Below are 25,815 nucleotides of genomic sequence, written 5' to 3'. Positions count from 1 at the left end.
CGCTTCCCATCTCCCAGCTATCCACGGCTGTTGGAAGATGCCTGTCTCCCCACTGTCCATAGCCCTGGCTGTCCTGCCAAGGGAATCGAGGGCACTGCAGGAAGGATTAGATGTCTGTGAGTTCTTGCTCTAACATGAAGTCAGGATGCAACTAGTATGAACTCCCAGACCCGAAAACCGGAAAAGCCCAAGACCTTCATTGAAATACACTGATAGAAAAAAATGCTTTGGATTTAGGACCATATATCCTCGCTTGAAAGTTAAGTAATGCAAGGAGGGAGGAGGTGGACAATAGTGCTGGTGTGATATGCCACTCAAATGGACAAGTGGCTTCTCTGTACTTGTGACTTAAGCCACTGCCTCTTCCTGAGAAGACAAGGATAGGAACAGAGGCAGGTCTTCTCTACATTGATACAGAACAGGCAGCTTTGTTTGGTACTGGTCAAGGATCAAAAACTGGGTCCCAGCTACTGCTGATGTTGGAATTTGTCCACCCAGACATCTGATTAGTTTTAAAAAAACACTATATATATTCTTCTGTTAGTTTTAACATCTTTGAGTGTTCTCCTCTTGCTTTCTCCTTTTTTTTTTCCTCTAGCTTTGAATTTAAGAGAGGTTGAAGCAATCAATTTAAGACAGGTTGAAGCTCCTATGTAAAGAGACTAATAGCATACTTCCTTTAATCTGACAAACTTAAGCTGTATCACTCAAAATAGAAACTGCATCATGAAGACATGCTTTTTTCCTGGTGTGAACCCCCAAATACAAAATAAGGTACAACAAATGTTATTTTTTTGCCTGGAGTACTTGAGTTTGCCAAAATTCCACTGAGCACAACCCTCTCCGGAAAGCATTCACCACCTTTCATGAATGTTAACGACCTTACAAGGGCAAGACAGTTTTGCACTGAGAACAATTTGTTTCTCAGTGGAGACACTTGGAAAACATACATTAAATTAATATGTTACATTAAGCAGTGACAAACTAAAGAAGAAGCCATCAAATACAATTTTGAAACCAAAAAGATTTTGGAACCAAAGTTCAAAGGCAGTTAGCGTTTGCAGATCTTGTGGAATTTTCCCATTCTGGATTTCTTCTTACCCATGGCAGAGAGACAGCCCTTAGGCAATGAACAGAAATGATCTTGCATGGTTATGAATAGAAGCAGGACCTGTATAGTACTTCTGATATATGCTCGCTCTTCTATATTGTCTGCTTTGCTGCAGTATTCCCTTGCAGCCCTGAATGATAACCGTGTGCTGTATTAATAAGACCATATCCAGCAGACTGACGAAAGTAGTTTTCCCTCTATGTTCAGCATTTATAAGATAAATCTGAACTACTGTGTCCAGTTTGGGGATCTTCAGTACAAAGAGACAGACAAACTAGAGCAAGACCAGTAGAAAGGCTACCAAAACATTTAAGGGGATGGACTACATGACATAGGGGGTGAGGGTGAGCGAATGGGGTTCATTCATCTTGGAGAAAAGAAGCCTAAGGAAGGATCTGATTGTTATCTTCAACTAATTAATGGGTGGTTATAGAAAACAGATTCTTCTTGGAGATGCAAGTTGCAGCTGGGGAGCTCTTACTAGATATAAGGAGAAAAGCCTTCTCAATGAGGTGCTCAGGTGGGAGAAGAGGCTGCTGCAGAATCCTCATCCTCAGAGATAATGAAGGCCCCGAGCAACTGGTGTAATATCAAAGCTGACCTCATTTTGAGTAGGGGAGTGAGTTTAGACCAGATGAGGTCCTAAGATCCCTTCCAGGCTAAATTATTATAAGATTTACAAGATCAGGACAGGAACACAATGTGGGGAAACACCTAAACCACATGATGAAATCCAGTTTAGTTTCAGTGGCATTTTAGCCTGTGTTTGAATTATTCCTGAAACAGAATCAAGAAATAAATTTAGCTGCATGACGTAGAGAGATAAAGCGCCTATATATAGCTTGAAAAATTCTTGAAGAGGGGAAGGATGTTCTGTCTGGCCTGCCAGATTGGAACCAAAGGGACTCTTTGTCATTTCCAACATTTTTTTATAGGCTCTTTTGTGATTTGGGGCAAATAACTTAATCTCACTATAAATCAGCTGCTGACATTAAGTAACAGGATAAATCCGTTAATACTTAGATATTCGTGAGTCCTTCAAATACTGCTAAAATAAAGTTCACAAGTGGATTCCAACAGGGCAAAGAAGAGGATGCATCTCTTTAAGTTCTGAGTCATCTTAGTGTACGACAAACTGTGCCATAAGAGCATCATTGACAGCAAAGTTAGGAGGTTTAGCTTCAGGGTAGACATCATGTAGACATCTGCATTTGGTTAGAAGAATTTCACCCAGGAAGCTATGATGCAAAACTGCTTCTTCATGCCTGAAGCCTTCAGATGTAGCGTTAATTAGAACGGAATAAGGAGTAGGATGGATATTTGTTTTCTTCAGTCTCTCAATAATTGCACTTAGTGTGTGTGTGTGTTTGCACTATTGCCAATAATACATTGATAAAAACACATTGTAATCTCTGTATTAAGAAAACCTGGATTATTACAATTGGTAAGCTGCCCTGATGACTTCCAAGAAAAAAACTTCTGGGTGAAAAACAAATGGTTCAAATTAAACTTGGGTTAAATATGAACGATGGCTGGGAAAAATATCTTTGGAATTGTCCTAGGACAAGTACATTGGCTGCTTACATACACATAGATCTTTGCTAGTTCTTTAAACAGCACAAATCCCTTGTACTCTTCAATTTGCACTGCACCCTTTGAATGCCAAGATCACAACAAAAACGAGACATGACTTCTTCCATACGATGTTTAGCAGATACTATGTCCTGTTTTTAAAACCGGTTGTCTGTCTGCCTGCACTTTCCACACATCCCAATGTGATTATTACTTCTCCAGGTGTGAGGCAGTAGGTGAAGCAATATACAAGTGAAGCAAAAGTGAACCTCTACCACAAGCCTGTGTTCAGTAAAAGAAAAAAAAAACATCTGAGAGTAAAAAAAGCCTTTTCCAACTATTTTGTCATTGATATAAAGGTATGGAGTTCTCCCAAAAGCAAATAAATTTACCAACTTAATATCTGCTGCCACATCTATTTTCCTAACCATGCTTCTAGAAAGTCCCATCTCAGCTTTCTCTTCTGATGTCTTCCACTTTGACATTCTTCCTGGAATTAGCCTGACTTAATTTAATTAGCGTAAAGATGATGTACACATGTTCTACTACAGTATTACAGTCTTATAAGCATGCGTCTACATCCCCAAGGGCATCTTAGTCTATGTCTAGGGCATTTTAAATCCACATCACTCAGCTATGACACAAAAGGATTAAACGCTGTAGGGCTGGTCTACAAACTTCACCTCTCAACTTTTTTTATGCTTGAACTGTAAACACGTTACAGTAGAAATTATATTTTCATTCTCTCTACGCACATCGCCTAGCACAATGGGACCCTTGCCCAGTATTGGGATGTCTGCCCATTTTTACACTAATACAAATATCAATGAGCAAAATCTTTTTGGTGCATAACAGAGAAAACCTGCATGGGAAGGAAATAACTTAGAGTTTAAGGAACCAACAAAATCTATGCATTCAAGGATAAGTAAAGTCCAGGAGAAAAAATGGTCTTGGGAAAATCATAAGGTAGATTCAAGCGGATAAGAATAGCAAATATATCACTTTAGTTTTTCATCAGATTCTGGGCTGCTACCAGGTCTTGGGCAATCCCACCGAACCAGTGTGTGTGAAGCGTGTGGGCTTCCTTACACTGCTGCCCGGTTTCCTCCGCCCTGAGAACAATGCAATGAATGGGACTGGGAGGGCAGGAGAGCATCCAGCCCTGGAGGACAGCTATTCACCCTGCTCCAGTCAGAGGCCTGTCAGGATTTCCACTCTTTCACACGCATCCCAGCTTCAGACAGGGATTACATCACTTTAAACCACTTTTCTCACATTTAAAAAAGTCAAAATTAGTCAAAACAAAAACAGCAACCATGTGTGCTCAGGGATGTGAGCGGAGAAATAAGGATAAACAAATCTGCTGTCTTGCATATCCTACCAGCAGTTTGTCTCAGCTTGATCCTTAAAAAACAGCAGGGTGCCTCGCCTCAGCTTTTATCAAATAACATTTATAGGACACCCCACATTCCCTACCAGTGGACCACAAAGAATCAACAGGGAACTAATAGGCTGTCCCTTATTTTCAAAATGTTAGGGTCCAGCTTACTCAAAAAATACCATGATGTATTTTGTTTTGGTTTGGTTTATAGCATGGGAAAGAACGAATGAGAAGTGACCCATACAGGCTTACTTATGAAAAATTACTGTTTGTATTACAGGCGTGTTTATGAAAACAACTGTGCGTACGGACAAATGCCCTTTAAAATGACGGTTCTGCATCTGCATGCACACATGAGGTTTGCTGTAAAGTCTGTTTGAAGGGAATGTCAGTTTTTCAGTACAGGGAGAGGGAAGGCAGGCTCTAGTATGTCTAGACAGATGTGTTCAGGGGTGTTGTCCCTAGACAGCAGAGGATATACGGCCTTTAAAGAGGACAAAGATTGGCTTTGCTATAAAAGAACAAGCCACTTCCTGGAGAGGAAGATGCACCGATTTTTTAGGAACATGCAGACACATTGTGAGCTCCAAGGAACAGCGATCTAGAGAGGAAGGAAGAGGCTGCGATGTGAGGACTAAACATCACCTACCTATAAACTTTGTAATTAAGGCTCATGGCCTGTTATAAATGAGTCTTTGTACAATCTTCACCTAGATGACAAGAAGCAAATGCTTTATTTTATGTCTTTATTGTTTTCCTCTTCTGCTTCTCTCCTGCTTGAAGAAAAAAATCCACCTTGTAAAATACACCTGTAATATGGATTTCAGTCCTAGTAAGGAAGAAAACCAAGGTGGAATATGTGTTTGAACAGAAGCAAAAGGCTCTTTGCTCAGGAAAAGAGAAAGTAAGTAAGAAACTACAGAGAGAACCTGATAATGAAGGGGGATTTCCCAAAGAGGTGCCGTGACTCCATGCTCAGATACTGACTCTCTGGACTTTCAAAGTGTGAAGGAAAAGTTGGCACTGTTATGTTCACAGCGTGCATACAGAAAATAGGAAAGGCTTTCCAAAATTTTAAGAACATTTTCTTTTGAGATTTTAAGAATTTTAAGAACATTTATTTTGCAAAGTCAGCAAGTTACATTTTGCTACAGGAAAACTCTCAGAAGAGCAAGAAAAGTATGTAAGAGGCAGACGATGGAAAACTGTTTTTTAGCTTTCATATTCCAGTAAGTAAGCACCTAACATCCTCCCTTTGGCTAGAAGACAGCAATATTCTCTAATATTTTATTGTGAATAAGCACAGATATAGGTTCAAGGAATTCTCTTCCCCGATTTCCACTGTGGCTTTTAACTTCTCAATAAATTTACTGAGTTTCTTTCCCCATCATTTTCCAAATGATGGAATTATTTTAGCAATATTACGAAGACTAATGTATTATCATAACTCAGTAGCTTGTGATCTTAAAATGCTAGGAAAGGAAGTAGGGGGTAGGGCAAATGTAAAATCCTTTGAACGGGAAAATAATCCTGAAATCTACTCTTCTCTTTGTTATCACCTAACATTCACCTCTTATTATGTTCAAGTATGCCAGACAGTGGTTAATAATAGATAAGTGTATCTAGAATGAAAGCCAAACACATCATTTCATGCTCCTTATCTCTGTAATCTTTATTCAGAGGAATTCTCTTCTTCATCTGGAATCTGGGGCAACTTTTCTGGAAACCGCAGCGACAGCAAACTCAGTAAGTTATCAGTCCCCACAACACGTGTGAGTTGTGGCTGGACGCAGAGCAGTTGAAAATATCAAATAACAGCAGTTTTTTTTCCATAACATGTGTCATTAGACTAAAGAAAGCATGAGCTCACAGCACATTGGGTATGAAAAGAAGGATGAATAACCTCACAAGGCTTTAAGGAAAATTGACAGAAAAAGCGTGGGGAAATGTGGCATTGAAACAGAAGAGTAGATCAATGCATTAGCCTCTCCTTGTCAGACTAGTAAGAAGCTGGCTGAGGTTATTAATGAATGAATTGGTGGTCCCCATTTAGTAGACTTTCGGGTACGTATCTCAAAGACAGTGCAATTTTTAGTCTGTCTTTGAAAATCATGCAGAAACACATGTTTTAGGCTGGATCTGAGGACTGCTTCAAGCAATATACAAAACATTTGACAGGCAAAGCTAAATACGGGTAATGTAAAATGCTAAAGTACACCTGATGTCCGCAACCTTTTCTCTATTTAAAGAGTGGGAAAATGCTGATATGTAGAGCTTTGGAAACACACTGGATATGTTTTGTTTCAAGAACTCGGTGACTAACACCAGCACAGGGTAATTATTGCCTCTGCATGGTAGCTGCATGTGAAGCCTGCTGCTTTAATCTTGTGTTCATAAAAGTGGGTGTGAAATAAGAAAGAATATAAGCCTATTCAGAAATGTCTCCCATTCTGAGGGAGAGAATAGTTGAAACATCTTACTACGCAATCCCAATGCTTCTTCTCAGCATATAATGAAAATTAAGTTGTTTCTCTTGAACACACAGCAGGTCCACGTGTCACCTCATGACTACAAAAATTCTGATCTCCTTTAGTCAAATCTTGTGCGCTCAGAAGCTACAATACAGCACACCTTTTAGGACACGATCCTTATTTATGCTCTTTAGACAGAAATATCCCAGAGGAGAAGGCTCCAGACACTCTTCCTTCCTCTCTTTTTCAAAGGATTTTTTTCATCTTTTTAGGACAGTCAGCACGCTATTCTCAAACAGAAGCCAAAAGCTGTATCTTTTACTACAATCAGATTTAGTAGGAATCTAGAGGGAAAATCAGACTTGGAAAAAATAATAATAATCATAGTTTTAACATAGATGTAGTTGTTCACAAGATCTGGTGTAGATCCCATTTCTATTTAAAGCCCCCCCCCCCCCCCGATTGAGTATTACCTGAATGATAATTTTGAAGAAACTTGTAGAATTGGAAATGTCCAAGGTGGTGGAAGAATTTTAAAAGCTGAAAGGCTTAAATATAATAATCCAGGTAATCTTCATCCTCCAATACTCTAAGAACCAGCATAGAAATCACAAATATTACAATAAGGATTTTCAATAAATCTTACAAATTTGTATTGGTTCTATCTATTGGCTAGTGGTAGACCTAGTCGCTCTATTTAAGAAAGAGAGGGAAATGGTATTCTAGATAACAGTAAAGTCAATAATCTGACAATAGCAATATGTATCATTTTAGAATAAACTTTGAAGGAGAGAATAATTAGGCATTAGGTAATTGGAAAATAACATAGACTGAAAAATGGATTCTCTAAGAGGGGGCTGTATCAAAGCAATAGAGTATCCTTCTTTGATTGTGTAAAGGAGGTTTTGAAAATAGTGAAGTACAGCTCTCATCTAGCATAATTTTAGTCTCATATTTGATACAATGTCACAAGGAAAATTATTGTTTGAGATGGAGAAGAAGAGTGTTAATGGTAGAACGGAATTTGAATAAAATGTTACTCAGAGAAAAGGTTATAATGAAGTGCCTTGGACTTCCTCAGGGACTGTTTTTAGGATTAGTCTTATTTAATATTTCCATAACTGATGGTCCCACGAGAAGCAGGAATACACTTATTAAAGTTAACGGTGGCCCAGAAATTAAGGAGATCTCAAACCAGAGGAATATCAGACTAATCACACACAGATTACATTAGAATAATAGAAATGTAACAGAATAAAGCAAGGACACTGAGTAGAGATTAAGAACAAGCCTTTCCACAGCAAACTAGGCGCTTGCCAGTTAAAGAGCTCTGGTGAAGAGAAAGCCTAACAGTAGCCTATGAAGCACCAGTGTGATGCAATTATGAAAAAAAAGCAAATGTGATCCTGTATGAGAAGAATTGTATTACTTTGGCTGTGTAGGCACTGATGTGACCTCATCTGAAGCACTCTACAGAATTCTGACTACTCACTTTCAAGAAAAGTAAAATTGAAGCATGTTCTGGGAATGGTTACTGGGATTATCATGGACGGTCTGGAGGCTTCATGTCCTCTTCATGGAGTAAGAACCATGTGAGCTAAAAGCCAGCATAGCCATCAGAATAAATGGGCATAAACTGTTGGTAAATTATTTCTGCCTCGACATGAAGTTGCATCATAACCAGAGCAATGAGGTTCCAGCACAACCACCCAGAATAACAGTCAAGGGAGAAGGAAGAGGAATGGGATCAAGTTAACTTAATATGCAAGTTAGTTGAGATGTTATGAAAATAATTATATAGCATGGCTCTTTGTAACAGCAGTGTACAGGACTCAGTGAGCCAAGAGGAGCCCTTGAATCCAAATGTGTTCCTATGTCAACCTCCCTTCCCCCTCCTCGTGTCCCTTGAGCCCGTATATTACTTTGATCTGCCCACTCTGATCCTCCACCACAAAGGTATTCACACAAATTTACTCTGAGAGGAGGATATGACAGTCTCTCTTGAAATGTCCACTGTATATATTTCCCAAACCCTTTCAGGACTGTTTGCTCCTTTGAATAAATGGCTTGGGGTTTGTTTTTCCGGTAATCTTTTACAACTTAAAAAAGTCCTTCTGAACAAGAAACCACACAAGTTTTCACAGTTCATTTGCATCTTCTTTGTTCCAGCCTAAATCTTATTCTTTAAAATATTTGCTCTTATTTTCCCTTTTTTTTTTTTTTTTTTTTTTTTAGCCTGGAAGGTCACTCTGAATCCAATTCACAATCTTCCTTTACAGAAATGGAGTTTGTAATTTCTTCTGAAACTCAAAATAGAGATTTGCCTGACGGTATTAACTGAATTTGTTTCCTTTCCCTTTAGTTTTAGTTCAATATGTTAAACCTCTACAACACAGTAATGGTATGTGCTTCAACAACTTTGTGCCAATAAACTTGTATTGGCTATCCAACGTTATTTACTTATTAAGCATAGGGCTGCCACTGTTTGAATTCATTGACAGTCTCTGTCACAAGCATTTCCTAATGATGCTATATACACTGAATAGGAGATCTCATTGCAAAACAAAGTTCCAGTAGCACCCTTTCAGCATTTTTCAACAATAAACCTGAGCATAGGAACATGATTTAAGCTGTTAGTCTAACACATACAAGAAAAAAAGTAATCCGTGTCAGAAAACAGGTAGCTGTAGAGACTCAGAATTAAGAGATGCAATACAAAGAACAAAAAAAAGTTAAGCCCATTGTGAGGAAAACCTACAGTAAGGAAGTATGAATAAAATCATCCATGGAAAATGTATAATCATAGTTTCCAGAAAAATGAACAAGAATAAAATTCATAATACATCATTTTCTCCATAGAAACAATTAATTAACTGACAACACCCTTTACAATATAATAGCATTGAATTTCATAAAAGCTTTTCCTGAAGAAACACTGTAATAGTTCTTCTGTACAAAACCAACATTGCTGTTTCGCTCCAGCCTTGACTCGGTGAAGTCCACTCCAAGGTTTCATTGCATCCACGCGGAACCCTCTGAAATTCAAGCAAGCTCTCTACAAGTGTCAGGGTCTGCATACAAGTGCTTACTGTAAGCTACAACTTCGTTTACCCACATGCAAGCAAACTTTTCTATCAGAAATGAGTCATCAGATTCAAACCTAAGCCCAAGCTTGGCCAAAATTCAGGAGGCTCTAGACCCACTTCTGATTTTGCTGGCTAAACCTAGGCATGATGGCTCACATCCTGAGTTAAAAGCATAATTGCCTTTGAAGATCTGAGCCTTAACTATTTCTAAGCCAGCCACGGCCATGCCATCTATGTGACTAATGATAGCATTCTTAAGCAGCACATTGTGGTTGGATCAGAAACTTTGTTACAGTTTTGTTTTTAAAATGACAGAAAAAGCACACAGAAAAAAATTTCATTTGACAGTTTTTTATAGGGAAAAGAAACACTATTTTTAGTGATGCATATACTTTTGCTGAAAATGTCTGTTTTCTGTGCAAAATGCCAACTTTTCAGTTTGGTGATTACTGGCTCATTTATTGTCTTCAGCTGTAAAAGGAAATTAAGGTGACTTCTGATTATCTTGCTGCTTAATGGACATGGTTATGAGTCAGAGCAGTCTCAGACTCCCCTTTTGCTGCTAGGCATTTTGGCAAACTCTTGGGTGATTTTTTTTTCCTGCACAGTAGCAGGAATGGGAAGCAATGTTCCATTCAATTCTTTCAGCTGTGACTACTATTAATTATTTTCAAGGTTTCCCTTAGGAAGACACTCTCACAGGAAACGTGCTCTTAGTCTCACCTATATGTGCAGGATGGTTATGCTTCTGAGAGGCAAATCACTGCAGACTAAGGAGGAAGACAAAAATGTTTTGTTTTTTTTTCTGTGAATTCTCACGAAGGACTTGGTTTCAGTGCCAAAAAAAGAGTTTACAGAGCAGTGAGATCCTGACTACACGAAAACTGGATAGGTTAAACATTGGACTCAGGCTGAAGGATTAGTTTAAGAATTATACGGTCACAAGGAGGTAAAAGATTTTACTGGAAATAGCTATTCAGCCATTAATAAGGAAATACTCCTACCGGCATTCCCTCAGGTGCTGTTCACGTAGCTTCAGCTGTTGCGTATACATTGCTTTTTATCTTTCAACCCTGTTTGGGGTTTTTTTTTTTTTTTTCCTAATTCTCATAGCATTGCGTGTGACGAGAAAAAGTACTCAAAATCAGCCACAAGCACCGAACTCCCAGCTCGAGCGAACAGAGGCAGCCGGCAAGCGCTGAGGAGGAAAGGGGGGGTTCGGGTGTTTGGCTACTGAGCAGCCCCTAGCGACTGGCTCTCCCCATTACAGCCTCCTGCTCTGACTCCACGAAAGGAGCACGCAGAAGAGAAGCCCAGGTTTCCCAGGGTCCGAACACCGGATTACAACAAATAAAGAAAGCGTACAGATACCAACCCGTGACTCACAAAAGCCCTGACAAGCTAAAAAATAAGGCATCACTTCAAGACAACACACGGACCTCTTTTTAATCCAAGAACGTAACTTGGATTAAAAAACAACTGGCATCCCTTGTTTGACCAACCAAAATAGGAACTGAAGACACTTCGACAGATATACTATCTTTTCACTTAAAATTAACTGATGACTTCCAAATCAAATAATGAAACAAGGGATTGTTGGTATTATTTCCCCACTGGATGCTACAGCACGTTAAAAAAGTTTACATTTCACGGAGAGATAACAGTGGACTTTTTTTGGTCATCTATTGTACAGCTTGCTGCATTTGAATGATGAGGATGGGCAAGTTTTGACTCAAGAAAATCCTGCAAGCTGTAGAATTTGCTGGTAAACAAACAGGAAAAAATCATCTGCTTTGCCAATATGCGGGATTCTTTTTTTTTTTTTTTTTTTTTTTTCTCTCCCTGCAACAGTAACTTTTTTTCTAAATACTTTCACCAGCTTCAGGAAAGGGTGGGTTAGAGTCAGGGGTTTCCTGAGCCTTTTCAGAACATGGTTTTAACGTAGCCGTGTGTTCAGAAGAGCCCCCAGAGAGTCTTGTTTTGGAACACTCTGACGCCTACACATTATTATCTTTGCTACGTTTTGCAGTTTTGTGTGAAATTTATTTTTAATCTTTAACAAAACATGCCCCTGTTTATCTTAAATTCAGAAAAGGTTTAATAATTTAAAACAAAATAACTTTTAAAATAATTAAATTTACAATGAATGCCAAAACATAAAAGTATAAAGCAAGTTAACAAGAAAGGGCTTCTTAAAGATCAAAGAAAATGTGTTTATTTGATTTGATTAAAAACAAATAAAAAGTACTTTCACTTTAACAGGTTATAACTGGCTGTTGACAGAAACCAGTGAAAGAGTTTCCCAGTCCCACAGGATAAAGGTTTTCTTCTGATAGAGGTTCACGTACTCAGAACAGATTGCCCGCTGATACGTCAAAAGAATTGTATTTTGAAAAGTGACAAAGCTGCATCAATATTAAAAATGGTGGATACAAAGGCAAGTTTCCTTGGACAACATACTCCTTTTGCTGTTATTAAGTAGGACTGATGGTGTAAATCAGTGGGTATTTTTATCTTCCATCCCTCTATATACAAAAAAGCTCTGGGAATGGGAGGGGTAAAAAGTAACATTAAATTTAGTGGAAAGGCAGAATATACTAGCTCAAAAACTGCTTTAATATAGCAGTAGAGTTCCCAGAAGAGAGCTGGCTTCCATAGATCTCCTCCATGGGCAGAGGAGGTTGGTATGTGGCAGCCTTTGCCCTGCCAGACATATTGTGCCTCTGTCCTGAAAAGTTTCCAGTCCACTGGGGAAGTCTCTCCCGGAGGCTTCAATGGGAAATGTAGAGACCTCTCATGAAACGATGCCATGCTGGGATCCAGGCAAGAAAAAGCTAAGTAATTGAAACAGGAATTTGCTTTAAGTCAAGCTGTCTAAAATTTTGTTTAATGAGGTTTTATGTTTGTTAATACCAATTTAACTGCTAAAAGAACATTTGAAGCTGTACAGGTTTTTTTTAAAGGGTAAACAATTTCCTCATTTTTAAACGATAAAAGAATCCATGGTCTGAAGATTGCTTGAAACCTCAGTGGAGTCCCCCAGCTAAACCAAAAAGACCAGATTTGACATTCCAAAAATGCTGAGGTAAAAAACATCCGGAAAATATTTAAAACATTCATACATTTCAGACTGCCTCTACACAAAATGATGAAAAAAACATTGTTAAAAAAATAATAATTTGCAGGTTATCTTTAAAAGCAACATGTGAAAATCATCATTGTAACTTTACAGAAGTAACCATTTTAGAGGAGCAGTAGTTATTTTCACGCTAATTTTAGATTATCCACACACTCTAAAGAGTATGTCCACATACTCTTTTAAGAGTGTCCACATACAAGAACGGCCTCTTTAGCAACCACAGTCACTGCAACTCACTTCCCACCCTGTTACCACTGGCCTGGAAGATGCCTTCAGACTGACTATCCAGACCTGCATGCCAGCAACATTCCTGGACAGGGCCCTGCATGCTGTGGCTGCTGTGACTGGTGCAGTGCCTGTGGGCTGCTGTCTGCACTCTCCTGAGCATGGTGCTGGGGGAAGCCTTAAAATAATCTGCAACACAGAGGGCAGCCATACCCACTGCTTCTGAGCAGTCAAAGCACTCATCGCTGACCACATGCTTTCATTTCCGATCAAAGGTTTGGTCACCCAACAGTTGCTCTTGTAACTCCTGTTAACTTGCAGCAGGGCCGCAGAGAGGAATGAGATACTACTCCAATCATCCGCTGTTCAGATGCTCACTGTAAAATCATTAGAACAAAGCCAGTTGTGAAAGAAATCAAGCCTTGCTCCAATTTAAAATACTTGGTAATTTGATGAGAAAATATGTGTGTGATTTGTGTTTATGTCTGGAAGTTTTCCCTAGCATGAAAGCCTTTAAAGGAAAAACAGATCTTTCTTGCAATGTATGTTCTTTCATGTTATGCAGCCTAGACTGTGGATTGCAGTGATGTCAAAAATGTACATGGAGTGATTGCATCCTGTCTGTGTCCTGCAAGAATGACTTTGAAAGCTACATGTTTCATCTCTACAGTCATATCCTGACCAACAAACTCAGTCAATAAATAAATACATTTAATGACAAACCTAGCTTTTTCTGTAAGCTGCAGTTAAACAGGAACTTGTTTTTTGTATTCACATCTATTCTATAATAATGAATTCAGCACCACAATATCCGAGTACCCATTATAATTATAAGATCAGAGAAACCTTTGTGGTACCCGTTTTCCTAAAAATTATTTAAAAACCCTAGTCCTCCATTCTCATTCTTTTGAAGTCTTTGCTCCAAGCCTAAGACCTGAATACAAAGGGCCAGAACTTTGCTTGAGAATGTTTTTTTTTTTTCAAGTGGTGAACTGATTTTGCCCAAGAATGAGGAAAACAGTATATAAAGCATATAAATTTTTCATTCATTTTTTCCAAAGCTGAGCGGAGCGTGGCATTAAAACATACACAAAATTTCCATTTTAATATAGCTTTTTATGCAAGGTTTGGTATTTAATTGTCATGCACAAAATTTGCAGCACCAGGGCGATTTGGGCCAAAATCTGAAGGGGCTGAGTGAGCAATATGTCTCACAAGAAATACGTAAAATAGCTGCGCCAGACACACATCTGGAGCTATGCATCAAAATCTGTGGAAAACTTTCTCATGATTGTTGGAAAGTCTTTCAAGTGCAAGCTTATATTAGCCCTGTTACCATACTGTTACTGTTGCTATTAACATGTGCCCATTAATACAGGATTTACCCACTGTTCTCAAAATTCATTTCCCAACCTGCTGCAGGCCTGTCCCTGTGGCCACTGACGGATCAGGGTTCCGAGGGCTGCCCGTGGTCCCTGGTGCACCCTGATACCTCTCCTTTGCACAGTGCTGCCCAGGCAGGCTCCATGGCTGGCCCACCTCCTGAGACCATCTTTACCTCAGGAAGCACCGCTGCCTCAGGCTGTCAGAGCTGTGACACTGTTGGGGTCACCCAAACTCTCTGCTTTTGCTGCCTGTGGCCCACTGGGAGAGGATGGGTTTGACCCACCCGCTCACTCACCCGACGCCACAACATGGCCGCCCCGGCCTACTGTGGGAAGCCACTGGCCAACTCTAGCTCCTTCTTGGGGCCAGGGTGCTGCCGGCACAGCTGGCTTTTGCTGGCATGTAGCAACAGTGTGGTAAGCCTGCGAGAAACAGCCCTGAAAGCAGGTAAGCCATGGCCAAGGATGGCACAGGGCGGGAGAGCGAGCGCTCAGCCCTCGCCCCTCGCCCCACCACAGGGCCGGACAGCCGCCATCAACCGCCCCCGCCTCAGGTCAGCCGCCGCCCCGCCCCTCCGAGGTCCCGCCCACTGCAAGACCACGCCCCCATCGACGGCCCCGCCCCTCCCCGGCCGGCCCGTCGTGGGGGTTGGGGGGCGGTGCTGTTCCCTCCTTGCGTCTGACGCAGCGCGCCGGGGGCGGAGCGGAAGTGAGGAAAGGAGGAGGCGGAAGCGGCTGCTCGTGTGAGGCCAAGATGGTGAGTGGGGGCTGGCGGCGGCGGAGCCGGATAGGGGTCTTTTTCATGCTGCAGCGGGGCGGACCGGCACATGCGCGACTGTCTGCTCTCTCCTCCCCCCCCTCCTCGGCCATTGGGGTCCCTGGGGGTGGCGGCCGTTGGGCGGGGGGCGGTGCGGCCGTGCTGAGTCACGGGGTCCGGCGCGGCCATGGCGGGCGCTCGTGCTGCCCGGTGAGGGGCCCTCACCGGGGGAGAGGCGTCTCTCGTCGTCCGTCCGTCCGTCTGTCCCCCTCCCTCTCCTCTCCGCGGAGGTCGGTTTCCGCTGGACATCCTCGCGGGCGCTCGGGACCGGGCAGGCGCGGAGGGTGTGCGGCTGTGGTTGAGACCTTCTCACGGGAGCGAGGGGAAGGACGGGGAGGCCGAGAGCCCCGGTTATGCCCAGCGTCCCGCAACTGGGGACTTTGTGCGCCGCAGCTTCCGCGGAGGGAGGTCGTGCCTCCGTCCTCTGGGGGGTGTAGCAGTGGTGTGACCGGCTGAGACGGAGTGGGCACTGGCGTGACTTGAGGGCGTTACTTTTGGGGAGTATTTCGTGCTTTTCTCCTTACGTTTGACTTTCACTTTGATCTTCCCTCCTGTCACATCTTCCAGGTAGATGTATCTCTTTAATGCTGCAAGTGAACTTGCAGTAATCCCAGAAAACTCTGGTCAGTGTTGAGTTTGTTACTTGGTTGATGCATTCATTACATGCATGTAATAACAGGTATTTCAGAGTTTTTTAATAGCTGTTAGCTTATTGGCAGTTAACTCATTAGTACAAAAGACTATAACTGTAAGCAAGAATTTTATGTTGGATCCAACAGTGCTGCTGGAAGAAACTCCTGCACCCAATAGCTCATCACTGTCACCTTCCAGAGATTATTGCTGTCACCTTCCAGAGTTTATTATACACTGGCCTGTTGGTGGAGCAATTTGTATGAGCAATCCTAGAATCACTTCAATAAGATGGCTTTACTTAGTAAGCCTGTGGAGGTGTGTTTTTCTGGTCTTCTGCTACAACTTACTGGTTTTTCTTTGCTCTTTCAGTTGACTGCCATACCAGACCACTTGAATACACCTTGTTCTCTTTATGGCGGTCTTAAACCATGGATAAGATCAATTTGATCTTACTTGATTGTGTCTGTATTGAAGTAAATGAAGGAATGCTTAGACATGTTCTTTCCTGTCCTGTCAGCTGAGCATGACCTGCCTTCTTTCCTTCCCTGCAGCCCAGGGTGGGAATGAACAAGGATAACTGTGAGCTTAACTGTTGCAGCCAGATCCAAAAAATGTGTTATCATCACCTTTAACTGTTATCAGACTCTCTGAAAGAATTCTGATTTAGTGTAGGGTTTGTGGTTTGGTATTTGTTTTTTGTTTGGGTTGTGGTTTTTGTTGTGTTTTTTTTTTTGTTGTTTTTGTTTGTTTGTTTGTTTGTTTGTTTTAAGAGACTGTAAAGCCTAGGTCTTGTACAGGAGTAGTTTAAGGAGTCCTTGAGGACTTTGTTTCATTTGCCTGACCTAATGGCCCATGTGAAAGGGGTCTTGTTCTTTTAAAGTAAACCTCACTGTTTTTGTTCCAGAATTCCAGAGGCGCTTCTTCTCTGTTGAAGGATAGTATCCCAATTACTGAATTTTCAGCTTCAGGACCATTTGAAGGTCATGATCTTCTGCGTAGAGGGTATGCTTTACTTTTTCTTGTTGAAATGTGCCCTAGCTAATGTTGAACTTAAGATATAGAAAGAAAGTATCTGTTAAATGTTGGCTTTTTAAAGAAGCTTCGTGGAAGGTGTATCATAAAAGCTGTAGCCTAAAGTGTACGTATTTAGTCAGATTGTCTTTCAAGCGTGAAGTTTCTGTGAAACATCACTTCAAGAAGTAAATAACACTAATGGAATTTCACCTGTGTGATACTGCTCTTTAGGTAAGAGATGGCAAAGTGTTAATATACATACCATATATTTCATAATTATTAAAACATGTATGTGAGTGTGCCATAGCACTGTGAGAAATGGTTAATTTCAGCATTGGTAAAAAAAGTAAAGTTAATATAGTGAAAATAGTGGGTTTGGGTTTTGCCATTTTACATGAGTGCAAAACTATGTACGTGTCTGGATAACGAATCTAAAATAAGTTCATGGAGTTTAAAATGTGGGTAATACAGTGCAGGGGGGAAGGCCTGTATAATATTCAGTTGCAAAAGCTTGGAGGCATAAAATCAGACACCGTGTAGCTCGGACATAATTAAATCTATGATGTTTTAATTTATTAGTATCTTTCTCTATTTCTGAAGGGGGTCAAGGAAGAAAAACTGTCATTCTATTTTGTCAAACATAAAGAAAAAAGGATGCCTGAAATTTAAATTCTTTTTCTTCTAGTAATGCTGTAGTTAGAGGTCTTATTTGCTGCTTCGCTATTAAGCTTTTTTGTAATTCAAACTGTGTTAATTGTGTGTCTCTATGACTTGATGTTTGTATCTGAAATTTTGGAATGCAACTTAAAAAGTTGTATCCCGCTTAATTTGAAGTTCATTTTTTTTTTACTTGTATTTTTAGCTTTACAAGTGTGAAAAATGAATTGATGCCCAGTCACCCGCTGGAGTTGTCAGAAAAAAATGTAAGTGTAACATCAAATGTAGCCATCTTCACTCTTAGCAAATCATGAAGTTTAAATTAACAGTGTGGTTACCTGGACTGCTTTGTGCGGTAACAGCAACAAGCAGGGTCTTGCCTCTAACAGAATAAAGATGTTCAAAGATGGTAACATTTAATTTGTACAAATAACACTGTTGGCAAATTTATTTAATATTAACCTCCCACTTGGGAGTCTCTCCACTTCAGGTATGCAAGCAGGCTTCCAAGTAGGCATTTCCTTAGTAAGGTTTAGTTGTCTAAAAGTTAAGCTAGTTGTGTATGCAGCCTCTGTAGTTAGGTGGGGAGCACACCTGTCACTTCAGGAAGGCTGATCCTCCCATTTTGTCTATCTGTTTACCTTATATTTTCATTTTCAGACTTTCAGTCTGTGAACACATAAATATTTTTCACTAAATTACTTGATCCCATCTAGAAATTTTACACATAGGGTCTGTCGTAAGTGTACGCAATGTTCTCTGGCTTAGACATCGCTCATGGACCGCTTAAGAGTGGTCTGTGGACCATAGGTTGAAGATAAAGGGACACTAGACTGACAGCCTTGCTTAAGTAGCTGGGTGAACTGAATCTTGTTTCTGGTGTCTGTTTTGTTAGCGCAGAAGATTTGATGTAATACAATGTCCTGAAGCAAAGGCAGTATTCAGATAGAATGTTCCAAATTGTTAAGCTAATCAGCACGATAAGGTCTGAATGTAATGTCTAAGATGTTTTAATTCTAACCAGTGCTAGTCTTGAGCTAGTGCTGTCTTGAGTTAAAAGGCTGATGTTAATGTGACACTAACTTCACGAGCTTATTTATAAATACTATAAATGTTTCAGAGCTATTTGTCAGTTGATTTTTTTTTTTTTTTTTTTTTTTTTGCAACTGACTGCTATAACTTAGTTTTTAACTCTATTCTTGCTGTATAAAACCTGCTTTATTAAAAGACCACATGCTGGACAGGAAAAAAAAATATGCACAGAAATAATTAAAATAGACAATGTGATTCCCTAACAAATGTGAAACTTTTAAATTGTTTTTTCCACATATTGTTTGGTTAATTTTTCTGTAAGTTTGTGGTCGATTTATCTAAGAGTTAGTTTCATGTACATTTGAATGGGAAAAGACTTAGCCTGAGATAGTTATGGATGTTTTTACTGCCATAAATGGTAGATTATTCAGGTAGCACTAGTAGCAACCAAATCTTTCTGCTACCCAGATAAGGACCCCTACCTCTGTAAAATAAAAGAACCGGAAAAATAACATGACCAGAATTGTAAGTTTGGGATGAAGCATATAAATAATACTTTCTGCTAACTTTTGAAGAGCATTCAATGTAGGTTGTTGCGAGAAAATGTGTGTTATGCCTTTGAGTTGTAATTTCTTGTTAGTTTTTGAGGTCCCTTTGCATAAATGGGATGATATTCTTGTACTAGTAGCTTTTGTCATGGTGATTGAGTACAGGTTTTAAAGTAAATCACTTGTGGTTTTTTGGTGTGTTTTTTATTTTTTTTTTTTACTTTACAGTGTTGTATTGTGTCAACGTTACAGGCATGTAGTCGGTACTATAAAAGCCAAATTTGAGATTGGATTACTCAAGCTTAAGTTTAATATTAAGCATAAGTTACTTTTGTGTACCTCAGTATTTGTGAGCCAGCACTTTCTCATTAGAAGAACCCTCTACTAAATAGATTTTCTTTGTCTTCCTGATCAATTGTTGAGCAGTTGGTAAAATTATGGGCTTTCTTTTGCTTTTCAGAGTCATACGAAGTATATGTGATGCTCTGTCTTCCTACTTGATCAGAAAAGTATTTCAAGTGTTTTCAAGTAGAGTCTTTGGTTAACAATAACATCAATTGTAGCTTTCAATTTTGTGTTCTTACTCTAAACCAGATTTAGCTTCCAATTTGTGTTGACAATATTGTAGTAAAGTAGTGCAAAACTACACCACCTGGTGGTGTTACATGTCCTGATTGTCAAAAAAAATAAAATTGCTATAATTGATTTGTAATAAAATCTAGCAGAAAGAAATTTGTGTTTCATAAAACAAATACTACTTCATCACTATCTTTCATGTACATTTGAGACATGATAGAATCACTGAATTTTTACATATAAGTTTATTAAGCATGTTCATTTAAGTAGGATGTCACAAATCGTTCCTATGACTGTACTTGAAAGTAACTTTTTCTAAAATAAAAATCAATGTTGTTACAGTTCCAGTTAAATCAAGATAAAACAAACTTTGCCACACTGAGAAATATTCAAGGGCTCTACGCACCTTTAAAGCTGCAGATGGAATTCAGAGCGGTGAAACAGGTAGGCATTTTCATCCAACTGGTATAACTTAAACTGCTTGAAAAAACGTTTAGCTCAAATCACGCTTTGAGAGACTTCTTCCTTGTTGACATACCTTATAGTTCCAAAAGAAGTTCTTTCATTGGACTGCTTTCATTAAAACCAACAACCAACCACTGCAATTAATAGTTTCCAGAACAGTCAGTATGTTTATGTCTTTCAGCTGCTGTTCTTTTATTAGTTACTTGGTTAAGTGTTAACTGCTCTAGGTTTTCTGTGGACAAGCTTCCTGTAAGCCTTCAGAGAAAAGCAGGAGGAATTGAGTATTAATTCCTAAAATGAATACGGTCCTCTGTAGAATGTATGACCTTCATGGGAAGGAATCTCTGCATCTGTAGGGCAAAGAGACTTAGGGATCTGAGGGAGGTAGTGATTTGGGAGCGTATATAGGTGGAATGTGAAACCTGAAGCAGAGAATTTGCTGTGTCCTTATTATTGTTCTGCATCCTTGTAATATCATGCAGGGGAGGTCTATGTGGAGTTATGTTCAAAGGTTTTAACTCTTAATTGGGAAGCTGAGTCTGTCTCCTTTTCCTTCATATCTCTGAGGATGGAGAGTAACTGGAGGGGGTTTGACTTTGTCCCTTAGGAAGCATGAAAAACGCATTGGTCCTAGATAACTTCTTGCTTGTTGAAGGTTGTCAAGCTATTAAGAGTTGTTTTTCCAAGTGAATTGGAGCAATTTTATACTCTCTTCCAGTGGATCAGGTGCTACTGAACCACGGTGAGCTACATTAAATTTGGCAGAAATTACTGATCCTGAAGATGTGGAAGTCAGACAGGATGTATGAAAACATCTCTTGATCTCAGCTGTGCTGCCTTGTGATGAAAAGTCTTTTTCCTAACTGCTGTTAGCACGTGACAGAAAACAGTGCAAGTTAGGATATCCTGCTAGTGTCTCCCCACAGGTATTCCTGGGGGGATAGGTGGGGGAAATATGGTGGTAAAACGGTTTTTCACTCCCAGCTTCATTTTAGATGGGCAAGTTCTCTTGTGGTTTAATTTCACTTTTCTAAAGTACTTACTGGAATAGTGTATGTGAACTTCTGACAATTGTACCAGTAGTGATTATGGAAATCTTTGACATGTTTTTTGTGTACAGAGATAGCTACATGGTAATTTTATGGTTGTACAATATGTTCAACAGTAAAACTAAAGTATTGCTGCTGATAGTGAATGCAATGGGAAGTACGGATATGCCATTCTTGGAATATTTAAGATCTGAATGCTCTGTGTGAGCTTGAGATTTTTTTTGTAATACTGTGGGTGAAGGGTACAGAAGAGTGTTGAAAGTACTTGGGGGTAGACTTGAAGCTTAAGAATCGGTAGGGATCAGAGAAATAATTATGATTTAGATTTATTGCAAGGAGGATTATATTTAAATGTGAAAATCAATACAGCTCTTTCACTTACATTCCTGATTTGTGTCAGATGTAGGAAACTTAGAATGTGGTTTCCAAACACTGCACTATATGTCAATCACCCCATACTACCTCAGGGTGTTGATGTGTTTGTTGCAGTGAGCCTCCCCAGCTTTATGTGATGACAGAGGAGAAAAAAAAAAAAACCTGCCTTTTTTTTTTACCTACTCTATTTGCTGTAGTAGCTGCACTGTAGTGAAAGCTACAAATCTTGTGAAAGGCTGTTCTTTTTAAAACAGATATAAACAATAGAAGATGGTGGTGTTAGGTAGGTTTTGCTGTCTGCCAGAAGTTCTCTTATTTCATCATTGTTTTTGAAGGAAGAAGTGACTCTGCTTGTTGGTTTTCTCAGTCAGAAGTGACTGAGAAATCCAAATATAAAACTACTCAATTTCAGACTTGCAGAAATTTGAACTCCTGTTGTCTTTTTATAGGTCCAGCGTCTCCCATTTCTTCACAGCTCAAACATAGCACTGGATACCCTGAGGGGAAATGATGAATGCATCAGTTTTGAGGATATCCTTAATGGTAAATATGTTCTGAGTGTTGTGGAAACATTTAAAGGTAGAATTTGGGAACAGCGAAGTTCTTTGTAATAAGAGAATTAAATGCACAAAATACAAAGAAAAAACTGAATTCCTAAAGGCAAAGAAACACTGGGGGAAGGAAAAATAAATGTGGTTCAGCTGCTAGTTGTGTGGAAATTAGTCTGAAGTATTGAGTAAGCTGTTATTTTGCTTGTAGGCTGGGTTTCTGAAGGAGTAGAAGATTATGCACTTATGTTGTATGCCTGTTTCCCCAGGACCTTTTGGAGTACTTGTGCAGATTTTGACAGGTGGAGGTTACAAAGATACAAACTTTTTATAAGTTCTATAATTAAAAAGAAAGAAAGACTATAGGAGAGATACTGAACTAATGAACCAGAGATGTGGCTAGGGAAAGGAAGGCTCACTCAGACTAACTCAACAGTTTGCAGTTGTGTGGTGGGCTACTGACTGTCAGTCAGTAAGTGTGGAATTGAGTAAACCTGGAAAAATAGTTAAAAAAAATTATTTCTTTCAAGCTGGTGTTTAAGGACATGGAAGGAGGCAGAGGGTATTTTGAGGTGGGATTGGAGAATGGAAAGAGGAGGTAGGAAACCAGAAATAAGTGGGGAATCTAGAGGCATCAGGTAAATCTGGCATTATTTTCTGAGATGGATTTACAGGGAGCAAGGGAAGGAGTTTTAGGTTACTGTGGGTCAGGGGGTAGAGCAATGTCAAACATAATTTGTAGGAATTTGATTATTTACTATTGCTCACAACAAGCTGTTGCGTATTTATACAGTGCTAAAGAGTGAGTGGGTTAAAAGTGTTTTGGTAAGGTTCTATCTAACAGCTGGGGCTGGATTAAGTAATTTTGGTGTCTCTGGAGGAATCAAAGGCATTAATATGCCTTATTTATAGAAGGAAAACACTCCAATACACCCATGAAGAAAGGTGTATTTCTTCCAAAGTGCAGTCACAACTTTTTTTTCTGGTCTTGTTTTTTCTTTTTTAATTTTTATTTTTATTTTTTCTATGGAAATGAAGTTCATACTGTCAGTATTGGTACTTCTCGTGCTTGCTGCACGTTCCTTGATAAGCTTTGAGTACAGTGGCTAATGTCAACCATACTTTATAGAATGGAGGAAACCTCAGAGATATTTAAGGGCATAGAATTTCTGTGAAACTAGGTGGTTAGGTGGAGAAGAGAAACCACGAGTATGTCCCAACTAACAGAAGGGCTGGAGAGCAAGCTCCTGTTATACAGAGAAGTTGCAATGGAAAGATGTGGGGCACCTGTGGGAAAGAGCTTCACTCAGACTTGAGTTCTCTTAAACACAAAACTCAATCAGCCTTGAGATTCAGGCTGTAGGAGACTGCTTATGTAGAACTGGTTGGTTTTACTTGAAGAGTGTGTGTGGGGGGGGTGTCCATATGGAACTATAAACATTTTTTTCTGATAATTCATTTTGATGGAGAGTCATGAATTGCAGACCTGCATTGTGCAACACTATCAAAAATCAGCCAAGTAACTATTGCACTAAGTATTAGAATGGGGGGGGGGGGGGAATCATGTTCATAGCTATTGTTGGGCTTTGTAACTTGGTAAAAGCCTCATGCTGTCGACTTTTTTTTTGTTTGCTTTTCCAGATCCTTCACAGAGTGAGGTTATGGGAGAGCCACACATGATGATGGAATATAAGCTTGGTTTATTGTAACAAAATGTACTTCACAAAAATGTTTTGTGCGTGTCTCTATACTGCAGATTTAAATACACGATACAAAATTGACATTCACAGTGTTAAGCAGTCCTACAGTTATCATTTGCCTTCCTTGATGAAAAGGCACATTAAATGTTTAAAGTCTATAAGTTGTTCTGTGCTTGTTGTCAACTATATAAATGTCCTGTAACTAGGTAGTTTAAATAATGTCTCTTCATACACTGCTCAGGATAATAACTTCTTAACTATGGAAATGCTATATATGTATACAAGAAATCCAAAATACCCATGCATTTTAAAACTGATTACTGTAGGTAAATGCATTTAATGGATGTTCTTGCAGAAGAACTTTTTAAGGGGGAAAAGAAGGTATTTTCCATTGAGTAACTCTTTGTTCATGAAAATTTCCACACACTTTTTAAACTGTTGAATAAAAGTTTGCTATAAATGCTGTTGCGTTCCAAAATATATTTAATCATAAATGAACTCTTTTATCCACAACACAAACAGTGTTGTTTCTTTTTCTTGCAATATTTTTAAAGATCTTTAACTTGTGCACTGCTAATGGAATCCTGCTATGTGCATTTCATCCTTCCCCCATCAACAGCTGTGTATGAGTGAGCCATTAAGCTTTTGTGTAGGATTGGAAGTAATGCTGTAAGAAGGGAGTTCAAGGTTTGGACTTTTTCATCTTTGTTCCTGAGGATATTCTGGTCTCTGAAAGTAGAAGCAAGCTCCACTTGGAGGTGTTTTAAAATCCATTTGAGAACATAATCCAAAAGAGCATTCCTAGATCTAGGTATTTTAGTATTCAGAGATTAAGAAGAGTGCAGTGCCTAATTACGACAGTACCTAATAAAGCTGCTGCAGTGAGAGAATGAAGAGACAGTGGTACTAGATACAGAAAAAATTCTTTGTGGGCTTACCAAAATCGGATGTTAATTAACGGAGAATGAGAGACCTACACTTAAATAAGCCTTTTTAAGGATCAGGCCACTGTAAGATTTTCTGTGTGCTTAAGTTGGGGGGGTGTTATTAATTTCAGGGTTGTAACAACTGTTTTCTGATTTCTTACATGTGCGTGTGTCATATAAATCCCACAAGGCAGCTAATATGATGTGGCATATTAGGAAGAAAAAAAAAAAGTGGGGTTCAAAAGATGTCATCTCCTGTCATATGTGGGGAGCTTGAAACAGTATTTTGAAGACAGGAACTGTCTTTATTCAGCAGGTTTTAATGACTTGGTTGAACTGCTAAGTGCACTCAGTGTTCTCTTGTAGATAATTTTAGCAGAAATGTTGCTATAAACCTCTTTTCACAATCCCGAACATCTCCAGTGTGTTTAAATCTGCCACAAATTCCTTACCCATGTGTGGCGAAAGCCTCTAGCTTCTGTCCTGTAAATTTTACAGTGCTTTTATGTGCATCTATTGCAAAACATTGTAGCAAATTAGAAACATTGAGATGACACAGTATGAGACGCTCTACTGGCAGTTTTATTTTGTTTTATATTTAAACTTGTTACATTTAAGAAGTGAAGCTTCTAAAATTCTTTCACTTGAGAGTTGCAGAGATTAGATGCTTGTGCTATGAAATACAAGCTATTTCACTTCTATTTTTTGCCTTAGTGAGGTTAAACATAGGACCAATAAATTCAACACGCAAGCGTAGACCTACTCACTGTTTTCCATAGCTGTCCTGGTCTTTTGGTGAACTGACATTTTATTAAATATCAGCATTGGCAGCTATTTTATAATTTACAAGAATCTTGGCAGTTGTATTAAGCAAAAGTAACCTGTTGTTATAAAGCAAACTTGGGGTTCAGTAGGCTTTGTATTGCTCTAGGCTCAGGCCAGAGAGGCTGAGGGATTACCTTGCCCAGTCTGGGACAAATTAGGGTGCGGGCATGGATTTTTAGGAGGATTTTCAGGTCTGTCTTCCTACCAGCACTGTTCAGAAAATGGGGAGCTATCCTGTATTGTACGCAGTTACTGGTACCTTATAGTACCTTACTGGTAC

At 39.5% G+C, this 25,815-nt stretch overlaps 1 protein-coding gene across 1 annotated transcript; it reads left to right on the top strand.

The window, feature by feature from the left end:
- Positions 1-15,069: 15,069 nt before the first annotated feature.
- On the top strand, positions 15,070-24,244 carry POMP (proteasome maturation protein). Its single transcript, XM_082498741.1, has 6 exons — positions 15,070-15,127; positions 16,725-16,822; positions 17,697-17,757; positions 19,990-20,091; positions 21,986-22,079; positions 23,726-24,244. Exons 1-6 carry the CDS (start codon positions 15,125-15,127, stop codon positions 23,791-23,793), a joined length of 426 nt encoding a protein of 141 aa, XP_082354867.1. The 5' UTR covers positions 15,070-15,124; the 3' UTR covers positions 23,794-24,244.
- Positions 24,245-25,815: the final 1,571 nt, after the last annotated feature.

Source organism: Vanellus vanellus (genome assembly GCF_965231255.1).
Source record: "Vanellus vanellus genome assembly, chromosome: 1".
NCBI lineage: Eukaryota > Metazoa > Chordata > Aves > Charadriiformes > Charadriidae > Vanellus > Vanellus vanellus.
Note: the sequence above shows the minus strand (reverse complement) of the source record. Positions and strands in the feature narration are given on the sequence as shown.

Excerpts from the sequence above, each read along its gene's own strand:
- POMP (XM_082498741.1), top strand. Across the intron at positions 17,758-19,989 it reads TGGAGTTGTCAGAAAAAAAT|TTCCAGTTAAATCAAGATAA; the intron begins GTAAGTGTAACA and ends ATGTTGTTACAG. Across the intron at positions 20,092-21,985 it reads AATTCAGAGCGGTGAAACAG|GTCCAGCGTCTCCCATTTCT; the intron begins GTAGGCATTTTC and ends GTCTTTTTATAG.